The 11,294-nt window shown below is 49.6% G+C and overlaps 1 protein-coding gene across 1 annotated transcript; it reads left to right on the top strand.

The window, feature by feature from the left end:
* Window positions 1–390: 390 nt before the first annotated feature.
* Window positions 391–5,583, top strand: MCEE (methylmalonyl-CoA epimerase). Its single transcript, XM_081337785.1, has 3 exons — window positions 391–518; window positions 3,547–3,872; window positions 4,640–5,583. The coding sequence occupies exons 1-3, from the start codon at window positions 488–490 to the stop codon at window positions 4,790–4,792; spliced, it is 510 nt and encodes a 169-aa protein (XP_081193911.1). The 5' UTR covers window positions 391–487; the 3' UTR covers window positions 4,793–5,583.
* Window positions 5,584–11,294: the final 5,711 nt, after the last annotated feature.

The raw sequence follows: 11,294 nt of genomic DNA, 5'->3' as shown, positions 1-11,294 counted from the left end.
CCTTTACGATGGGGGGGGGGGAGACTCCAGCTGCTTTTCTCGCGCTGCTCTCCTCCCTCCCTGCCTGTATATCTCTTTGCCGCTTTCTCTCCCTTATATCCTCCCAACAGCCCTGCAAGGTGGGTCGGCCATCCTATTGCACGGCTGAGCGAGAGTTTGCACCCGGTGGGCAATCGTCGGAGCGCCCCAAGGCATCCTTAGAATTCCTCTCCCGCTGATCGGAAGGAGCCCCTCTCTCTCTCTCTCTCTCTCTCTCTCTCTCTCTCTCTCTCTCTCTCTCTCTCTCTCTCTCTCTCTCGTTCATAGAGGTTGGCGCTAGGACCCAGCGGCGGCTCTTCCCTGCTTTGCGAGCAGCCGCTATACCGCCTCCGCCTCATTTCGCCCTTGCGAGCTTTTTGACCCCGCGGGGACGCAGTTGCCCGTTCCTCTGTGGCTTCACTGCGCCTAAAAGGCGAAGAAGCCGAGCCTGGCCGCGCCAGGTATAAAGATGGCCGCCCTCAAGGGTAAACTGGTGACAGGTATGTGCTGGGAAGCTGGGGGAAGAAACGGGCCTGGGACTGGGGGAGGCGCTTTCCGCACGAGACCCCTTTGCAGCCTTCCTGGGTGGGACTTTTTGCACACTTTGCACGCTTGCATTGGTGCAACTATCCTCCCATCTGCTGCTTTGTGAGATTAGGCGTTGCAATGAATAAATGGAGTCAGCTGGCTGCAATGGTCTTTCCCTGGGACTGAAGCGCGCAAGGCGGGGGTGCAATTCCTTCCCTTGTCTGGAATGCATTCTAGGGGTAGGCTGCTTCTGTACATGGAGGCTCCATTGCCACCGCAGGGCAGCTCATGCCTCTTTATATACTTGGCTGCTTTGGGAAGATGGCAGGTTGCAGTCTGTCCTCCACGTGGGGAGAAGACAGCCCATTGGGGTGTCTGTAGGGTAGGCAGTCCTGTAGTAGCTTTTCAAACAGCTTCATTTTGTACTCCTGAATTACATGAACTAGACTTCTAGAGCACTTTTCTCAATGTTAGCCTGTGGACGTCAAGTCCCAGAATTCCCTAGCCAGCCTATTTTAAGATGGGTGGACTTCAACTCCCAGGATTCTCCACTTAGCACGCTGGCTGGAGAATTCTGGGGGTTGAAACCTGCACATTTTAAATTTCCCAGGTTTGAAAAACACTGCCCTAAATTCTTGGATGTGATAGATGGACAAAAAGCCAAAGGCAGCCTAAACATCTGGCTGACTGTGCAACTGACTAATAATAATAACAATAATAAATAATAATTGCAAAAGGCAGCTTTGCTTCGAACAGCTCTGAAAATGTCTTTAACACCATCAAACAGGAACATCTGCCTCTCCCAAGTCCTTGGAAAGACTCAGTAGGTGGATAAAATGCCAAGTCCAGTCTCAACATCTGGCTGACTGTGCAACCAACCATAATAATAGTATCTAACATTTAGGACAGTACGAAACTTCCACGACTGAATTTTTATTGCATTGCACAATTATTTTGTCACAGTGATCTTTCCAATAATCCAGCCAACAATAAACTGCTTGTCACATTTGTCTATGAATTGTGGCGGCTCCAACAGGCACACCTTTAGTTGCCCCCCCAATCCCTGCAGGGCAAGTCACTCGCCCCTCAATCCTGCCTACAGCTAAGTTGGCAACTGGTTCAAAATTTGAACAACAGCAGACTGGTTTCTTTCAGGTCAGTCTAAAAAAGACAGCAGGAACCAGATGCTTCTGCAGCCAAGAACGTGGTACCTACCCCAGCCTTAATGCGGGGTGGAAAAAGGGATTAGTTTATTCATATTTGCACTTTTAACACATTTTGAATGTGAAACATCAGGCATTTTGCAGCGTGCCTAACAGCTGGGGAGAGAAATGTTAAAAGATTTCTCCTGTGAAAAACTATAAACATTGTATAGGACATTTTGGGGATGTCAGGCACCGGCACACAATCCTCACTTTGCAGAAGGAATACTGAAAAGTTTGATATTTGGCTGTTGAAAGTGTAACTTTGTGTGTCTGTAAGTTCTTGAGAATTATGTAGCATTTTCAACAATATAGGTGGTCCTCGACTTACAGTACATTTAATGACGTTCAAAGTGACAGCGGCACTAAAAAAAGTGACTTATGACCATTTGTCACACTTGCTGCATCCCCAAGATCACATGATCAAAATTTGGATGCTTGGCAACTGTCTCATATTTATGACAGTCGCAGTGTCCCGGGGTTGTGTGATCCCCTTTTGTGACTTTCTGCAAGCAAAGTCAGTGAGGAAGCCAAAGTCACTTAACAACCGTATTGCTAACTTAATAACTGAGATGATTCACTTAACAATTGGGGGAAGAAAGGTCATAAAATGGGGCAAAATTCACTTAAACTGCCTCACTTAGCAACAGAAATTTTGGGCTCAATTGAAGTAAGTTGAGGACTGCTTGTACTTTCAAACGCTTCTCTCATCTAAATGCAGCCTTTTTGGCTAGACCAGCATTGTCCTGGTCCATTTTCCAGGTGAGAAAACTGAGGAGGGGAGAAGCGTGAATGGCTATTGAGGAAGGATAAATTTGAACCTGATTTTTAGCTCCATTTCTTCGCATTATTTTTTTTCCTTGGGAGTAAGTCCCATTGAATCTCTTTCTGAGTAGACTCATAGGATTGCGTGGTTTAGTGGACTTTTCTGCATCAAACCCCTTCGACATCACTCTTAAAAGAAAGGGAGGGTGGGGGGAACTCCGGGATAAATTATTTGCACTTGTAAAGCACTCTGGGATTTTAAAAATAAAAGGTGTTACAGGAATATTTTAAATAATAAAGACGCCGGGCAGAGTAAGGAATGTAAAGTGGGTTCCATAAGGTTAATTAATAATAAATGAATAATGCTTTTCAAGGCGGCAGCAGAAGGGGAGAAGGAACCGTTTGTAGAGGCAGACCTATTAGGGAAACGCCACGCAGATTTTCTGCCCCAAGGGCAGAAAAAGGGCAAAACAGACCCTCAGCCCATTTTTCTTGAGGATAAAAATGATTTTGTTGAGAAAAATCATGCTTTGTAGCTTCCCTGGAAGAAAGATCTTGAAGGGGGCCTGTATTTGCAGAGCTGACAAGTCAACCCAAGAACTGAACAGTGTTTCTTTCAACCTTGGCAATGTTAAGATGGGTGGACTTCAACTCCCAGAATTCCCATGATGGCTGGGGAATTCTGGGAGTTGATGTCCGCCCAACATAAAGTTGCAAAAGTTGAGAAATCCTCTTCTAGAGTGTGCAATTCAACTGAAGCCGCCCTAATTTTCAGACCAGGAGAAGGAGCAAAGATTGCAGAACGTACCAGGAAAATATGATGTCTTCCTTCCCATCCATATTTAGGATGCTGGTCATCTGCATGTCTGAAGACCACCGTTCTTCTTTCAAGGTCTTACCATCCTTCACACCTGCAGGGCTCCACCTGGTACCCTGCAGAGGTGAAGCATCACAGCACCCAGGCTTTCCAGCGGTTAACCTACTCATCTGGGTGCTGCTGATGTTGGAGACGTGGTTTTTCTTCCCATCCCAGGTCTTTTCACGCGCCTGCGCTGGAGATCTCCGATGGAGAGAGGGTCCTCAGACCAGGCAGTTCCCCAAGCTTTGTGGAGGTTGGGGAAGCTCAACCACGTGGCCATCGCTGTGCCCGACCTGGAAAAAGCCACCGCTCTCTATAGGGACGTGCTACAAGCCCGAGTGAGTGAGGTCGTTCCCCTCCAGGACCACGGGGTCTACACGGTCTTCGTGGAGCTGGGGAACACGAAACTGGAGCTTCTGCACCCCCTGGGAGAAAAGAGTCCCATCGCAGGTTTCCTGCAAAAAAATAAGGCCGGGGGAATGCATCATATCTGCCTGGAGGTATTTTCTGCTTTTGTTCCAAGCCAAAGAGATTATTCTGAGCAAAATCTGCTTCAGAAAGGCGGGTGGTCCCCATATTACAACGGTCCTGTCAAGCAATAAACATTCGATGTTGGCAGTGTTGACATCTTCATTTAGTGACCTCTCAAAGTGACAATGGCACTGAAAGAAGTCACGTACCGTTTTTCACGCTTATGACCGTTGCAGCGTCCCCGGGGTCACATGATCAAAATTCAGCCACTTGTCAGCTGACTCATATTTATGACCGTTGCAGTGTCCTGCAGTCATGTGATCCCCTTTTGCGACCTTCTGCCAGGCAAAGGGAATGGGGGAAGCCAGATTCAGTTAACAACCGGGTTACTAATTTATTAGCGATTTATTTAACAACTGTGGCAAGGAAGGTCGTAAAATGGGACAAAACTCACTTAACAACTGTCTCCCTTAGCCACAGAATTTGCGGGCTCAATTGCCATAAGCTGAGGACTACCTGTAGGCGCTTAAATGAAGGGATCAGGAGGCTTGTGAATCCTAAATATCGACTTTGCATTTCTTTAATTTGTTTTTAAGGCAGAGAGGAGGTGGGGGGAAAATGGGGTACGGGGTTCTAGATAGCACTGAACTACCTTTCCAAGCCTCTTTCCCCAGTAGTCTTGCGTGTTGAGAGGTGTATTTGAGGAACATCTGGGGCCCCAGAGGTTTTCTATTCTTGTTTTTTAGAAGTCGCCCCTCTATATTTCTCACAAATAACTCTTCAAATAACCCTCCAGGTGGACAATATCACCAACGCCATTGAAGAGCTGAAGAGGAAAAAGATCCGCGTTCTGAGTGACACGCCCCAAATTGGTGCCCACGGAAAGCCGGTGGTTTTCCTCCACCCCAAAGACTGCGACGGGGTGCTGGTAGAACTGGAACAAGCCTAGTTCTCAAAAAAAGGGGGATGCGTCCACCACACGTTTTGCAGCAAGCAAGCTCCCCTTAGCCTCTTAGGAGAGACTTTGTGCCTCTCTCTTCTATGTGGCACCTATCGGGGTGCCCCTGTGACGCAGTGGGGCTCCCAAAACTCCAGGGCCCCCGTTTTGAAGGGGCAGCAGCAGTTTCCACTGAGAGATCCCATCCAGATTTCGGGGAATGCACCTCAATAAACAAACAGCGTAACCGGAAATATGGAAGCAGAACTTCACATAAAGAACCACAAATTTATGATTAAAAACCAAGGAGAAAAGGGTGGGTGTTTTTGAGTGTTTGAGCCAACTTAGCAACACAATACTTTCTTTAGGGCAGTGTTTTTCAACCCTGGCAACTTTAAGATGGGTGGATTTCAACTCCCAGAATTCCCCAGCCAGGTAAAGTTGCCAAGATTGAGAAACGTTGCTTTTAAAGCCTGCATTTCTGTTCCTTGGGGTATATATTTCCTTAATCAGTTGGGTGCTCATTAAGATTTTTGTTTTTCCTCTTAACCATTGCAAGTCCTGGGTCTCATTTTTAATCCATTTGAAAGAAACCGATCTGAAAATCTCCATTTGCAAGTAAGAAAGCAGGAGATTCACAGATGCTATCCTTCATAATTGCTCCGGTATTCCCTTAAGAAAACAAGAAGCTTTTGCTTTTCGTACTCTGAAGCATCACTAAATAATGAGACGATTGTTGTTACTGTATGAGCAATTTTGCCCTCCTGGAACAGTTGCTGTCAGGCAGTCTGTTCTCTCTGGTTGCCTTTTTGGTATGCTTGCAAAAATGTGGCTATCGGGAGAAAATATATATCTATCTCTATATATGGAAGAAACAGAGTCTTTAAATCTTAAAAAAAATAATTCAGCTGCTAGCCCTAAAAATTATTTTAATTATTAGCGCTCCTCATAATTTCAAATCCTTTGAATAAGCAATGAGCAATTAAAAGACAGATTTGTTTAACCAGCTAAGAAAAATGCGTGGCTGCATCAAAATGGGCCACTGGATTTTGTTGCGGTAATTGAAAACACAGCCCTCCCTATTCAGAATTTTACTTATTTATTTAGTGTACGGCATATCCTACATGGACTAGCAATATGTATTAACATTTCATCCACATTAGTAAAACACATCAAAATATAAGTGTTAAAAAGATCTATGTTCCAATGCCAGTATCTAGGCCATCTAACCATTAAAACAGCATCACTTATATTTTAAAAAAAGTTGGATACCGGACCGGTATATGCCTTCATGATGTGATCTACAGTTTATTCCGAAATAAGTCCCTGCTTTGCCCTATACCTGCTACCAACTTATGTCAGTAGGAAATTACGGATGAGTACTACAGGCTACAGCCACGTTTCTTAACATGGCTAAACCAACTGCAAGGACTAAAGGTGCAGAAAGTGAATATTGTCATGGTAGGCCATAAATAGAAAGAGTGGAAAGAGTGCTAAAAGCAAGAAAAGTGTGGGTAGTCCTCCATTTACAACGGTTCATTTATTGACCATTCAAAGTTACAACAGCACTGAAAAAAATGACTTTTTCACCTTACAAGTTACAACCATTGCACCATCCCTCCTGGTCACGTCATCAAAATTCAGATGCTTGGCAACTGTCTCCTATTTATGGCGGTCGCAGTGTCCCAGGGTCACGTGATCCCCTTTTGCGACCTTCTGACAAGCAAACTCAAGGGGGGGAGAGCTTAATTCACTTAACAGCCATGTGACTCAATAGCCACAGTGATTCGCTTAGCAACTGCGCCAAGAAAGGTCATCAAATGGGGCCAAATTCACTTAGCAGCAGAAATTTTGGACTCGTGGCCGTAAGTTGAGAACCACCTGTAGATTTTTAAGGGAGAGACGTTGCACTAAGCTAGAGTCCTCGGGGGTTTATTCATCTTAAACACGGACAAAGCGTCGGGCGTTTCTGGGCATTTCTTTCATGTTCTGCCAGACCTTTGAGGCTGCAACAAGGATTTTTGCTGCGTAACTAGTGGAGGGCCATCCCGATTTCCTTGCTGAGAAGCTGAATCTGGCTTCAGTAGCCAGTCTTGGGAGCAGAAATTCAGCTTCTGGGGAAGAACAGATGGGGTGGCTGCAATACGCCACCGTCTTGCCTTGTGCAGTAGAAATTTCCTTTGGGGCCTATCCTTTCCTTCCAGTTATAGGCAGTCCTTGATTCGCAGCCATTCGTTTAGTGACTGAAGTTACAACGGCATTGGAAAAAGTGGTTTATAATAAGTCCTCGCCCTTAACAACTGTTGCAGCATCCCCAGGGCGATGTGATCGAAATTTGGATGCTTGGCACCTGGGATATGTAGTATATATAACAGTTGTAGCATTCGGGGTGACGTGGTGACCATTTGTGTTTTTCCCAGCTAGCTTCCAACAAGCAAGGTCAATGGGGGAACCCGGATCCATTTAATGACTGCTTGATTCGCTTAACAGAAAATCAGGTGTGGCTCCTTTAAGAACTGCCGCGATTAGCAATGGAAAGTCCAGTGACTATTGTGATCTCTAGTTGCTTCAAGGCCAGAAAGACTGAACTTTGCAACCCGGGGGACCTGGGATATTTTGCCCTAGTTTGCCTGCAGTGATATGCAGCTTTCTTTTTATGCTAACACCGCCTGCAAAAAATGGAAATTTAAGCAAATTTGATGGCGTGCTTTCCATTTGTACAACCCAGTAAGTGTCTTGAGTGAGCTGTGAGTCAGATATAATTAGCCATCGGATGACACCGAAAGCTTTTATCTCGATTTGGGAAACTGGACTGTAATTTAACATTGGCTGATCCTCACAGGTGGCACATTTTTCATTTCTGCAGTTGTATGGAGAACACCTTTCTAAGAAAAGGGGAAAAAAGGAAAGAAATCTAAATATTAATGTTCTTGGATTTCAGCTGCATGCACCCTTCAGGATCACATCCTGCAATTTATTTCTAAACATTTGTGGGGGAGGGGGCTGAAGCTTAATATTCAGAAATTTAAACTTTCTATCATGCCCGTGACTAAATTTTAATCATTTTAGCATGGGGTATTAGACCTTTCTTGGAAGCTGTGAGAAGACCACCCCTCCAAACTGACCTGCAAGCCAATAAAACCGTCCAAATTGTTTCAGGTGGTTTGTTTAAAACTTTCACGTGGAATGAAAACAATCAAGTGACATCTCCTGAAGCAAAATGCATTGGCCAATAAGAGGGGAAAATAGTAGACCCTCCCAAGTCTCTTTGCCCCCTTCGACCGGATGCCTTCCTACGCTCAAATAACATTCCGCCGGCTATCTGCTTTTTTAATGGGCCATCAAATTTATGGCAAAAGATTCCATCCCTTCCTGTGGCGTGATGCTTTTCCTTAAAGGAAGCATAAAACTCCTCCTTTATGATACCCCCCCCCTTAATTAAGAGCACATTAAATGTGCACAGTTTGTAGAATAATTTTTCTGAAGGAAAGAGAGAGAGAGAGAGAAAAGGGATGAAGGAACCATACTTTTTGCCACAAATTTACTTTCTGAAAAACTGAATACGCCACGGTCTTTCATGGTCTAAGCGGGTGTTTCTCAACTTTGGCAGTTGAAGATGTGTGTCACTTTGCCAGTTACAAGTCACACAGATCAGAGGTTTAAAGTTGCCAAGCTTAAAAAAAACACAAAACACCGATTTCTAGATTCGATCCCCATCCTGGCTGTGCTTCTTAGGATTTGTAGTCCAACTAAATCTGGAGAGGTGGCTTCCCTGCCCAATGGGGGAAGCGGGAGGGTCACCAGGGTGACCCGAGAGAGGGGCTGCTCCGAGCACCCCGAAGCAGCCTCGTTCGAGGCTTCCCCAGGGCGGAATGAAGGAGGTTGCCACCTCGAAGGGGACCCCAGGCGGCTGAGGATGATGATGAGGAGGAGGAGGAGGAAGCTAGCTAGCAGGTCAGCACCTCGGAAAGCAGAGAGTTGTTTCCTTCGCCTCTCTCGCACCGGCACCCCTCCTTTAGCCTCGCAACCCCTTCGCTGGCAGGCTTTGGCTGCGAGCCCCGCGCTCGGCTCTTTTGGGGGGGCCTTCCTCCCCCCCATGCCAAGGCAGTCTACCGTTGCGCCCCTCCCCCTCCGCGCCACAGCCGAGGACCGCCCCCCTCCGTTGCCAATCGAGAGGCGGCCAGGCACCCCCCCCAGTCCCATCACCCCCCCCCCCAACTGGCAACCCTCCCGGCAGCGCCGGGCGAGCCATGCAGGTTCCCGGGCGCGCGGGGCGCTCGCGTGGCGCACTCAGCTTCCCGGGCTAACTAGCCGTCGCGGTGCGCGGAGCCGCCGCACAAAGAGCGGGGGTGTCGCTGCTGCCGCTCCGCCTCGCCCCCCACCCCGCCCGCCCTGCCCTCCCCGCCGCCGCCGCCGCCGCCTGCGAGGGAGCCGCTCCGAGATCGCGCCGCGCCCGGCCAGGTGAGCCCGATGGAGACCGGCAGACAAAGCCCCGGGCATCGCGGGGGAGGGGGAGGGGGGGCCGGGGCCGGTGCAGCGCCCCCCTCCCTGGCTCCTCGACGCCCCTCCCTATAGCTCCCCAGAGAGAGAGAGAGAGAGAGGTGGGGGGCGCGTAAGGAGAGGCCGGGGATTGCAATTGAGGCTGGGGTCCTCTCGCCTTGCCTTTTGCAAGCGGGGGTTGGTGGGGGGGGGTTCAGAGACCTGGGGTTTTGCTCCGTCCCCCCTGCCCCGCCTGCCGCATCAAAGGATCCCCTAGCCAAGCCGTGCGGGCTGCCCTCTTCCCCCCACCCCACCCCCGATGCCGGAAGACCCCTCACCCACCCACCCCAACTTCTGGTACATGGAGGCTGGGAAGAGGCGGGTCGCATCTCAGCCGCCGGCGCTCGAGGCCCTTCTGCAGCCCCATTTACTCGGGGGGGGGGAGGCGAGAGAGCCATCTCGGGCAGCCCCTCCGGCCCTGGCAGCTTGGCCAAGGGGGACCCCCAGAGATTCCCAGCAGGAAGAGCCGAGGGTCCCCAGAAGCTGTAAGTGCAACCGGTAGGCACTTTGCAGAGGTCTGGAGGTGGGGAAGCGGGGGGGGGGGTCTCCAGCCTTAACCTATTCCCTCCCCCGCCGCCCCCCCCCCCCGCTTCCCGGCTCGGTGGGAGAACAATGCCTCAGTCAAAACCCGGGGCGGGGGGGGCGCAGCTTTCCTGCCCTGCAAGAAGGCTGAGCGCCTCTGGGTGAGGAGAGGGCTCCTTGGCTTGGCTTGGCGGTCGGATTCCCTGGCTCGGAGGCTGGGCCGGGGAGGGGATGGTGCAAGGGGGGGGGGGGCGCGGAGGGACAGCTGCTTTGCCAGGGGGTCCGGAGGCCGAGCGCGATTTTCTCTGCCTGGCACCGGGCGGGCATCGCTTCCTTGCCCGCTATTGTGGCATTGCCGGGCGGGAGCGAGAAGGCGAGGCTGGCAAGGAGAGCTGGAGAAGCTTGGCCGTTGCTGCAGGCTGCTCAGCGCTCGGAAAGGGGGGGGAGGGAGGGGGGAAATGGGGGTCTCTGCTCTGCTTTCTTCCTCCCATCACCGCAGTCTCCTTGCTTTTTTCAAGTTTGCCCTGTCCTGGCAGTCATTCCTGCTGCGCCAGGCTCTGGCGGGTGTTTTCTTGCACGTTCTGCTGGCTTTGGGCTTGGGGGGGTGGGGGGGGCAGAGAGAGATTGCTGGTAGCATGAAGATCTGTGGGTTGCAGATGTTCGGATGCTTGGAGCTGTGGGAGCAACCTAGGAGCCCCCCCTCTCTCTCTCTCCCTCTCTCCCTCTCTCTCCCTCCCTCTCTGTCCCTTCCCCCCCCCCTCCTAAGAAGGCCGAGAGGCATAGATGCACCCTGGTGTGACATCAAACCTGCATTCCCACAAGGAAGGATTGGGCTGTCCTTCCACCTGTTTTCCAGCCTTCTGGGATTGGTGAAGGGGGTGTGTGTGTGTCGTTTCTCATCTTCTGCAGAGGCTTTTTAAAAAGGGGGAGTTAAAAGGGGGGAGGGGAACACATTTGTTTTGCTACGGAAGAAGATGAAAGTGAAAAACGGGGATCCTTCTCTCTTTCATCTACCCTTTTTTCCCCTTCTCCCAAGTTTTGCCTGTCTTCACCCAGCCACCCAGCCACCCCCCCCCTCCTTCTTAAGATCCTGCCTCTGGAAGCAGAGCCCAGGCCTTTTGATCGAGTTTTGCCTCCAGTCGTAATGAGGTCTGTAGGGAAGGAGGCTCAATTAAAAATTCTCCGCTTCGTTTTTCGTGGGGTAAACCGTGTGACAAATTATAACCTGGATGTTCTCCTTCCCTCTTGTTCCCCCCACCTTTTCCCACTAAGTGGGTTCTGACTGGTCGCTTCTCCCCAATCTGGGGTGGGGGGATTGATTCCCCTCCCCGCTTCTGCACTTAATGCTAAATTGAGAAAAACAGCAGGACGGCTTAAATGGCTGGCAAAAACGTGCTGTGTGCTTATAAATTTATTTCACTTTAGCGTTTTAGAGCCTCTGGCATTTGTAACT

The sequence above is a fragment of the Vipera berus genome (genome assembly GCF_964194415.1).
Source record: "Vipera berus genome assembly, chromosome: 12".
NCBI classification, from domain to species: Eukaryota; Metazoa; Chordata; class Lepidosauria; order Squamata; family Viperidae; genus Vipera; species Vipera berus.
The sequence above is the reverse complement of the archived record's forward strand: the minus strand, read 5'-3'. Positions and strand labels throughout refer to the sequence as shown.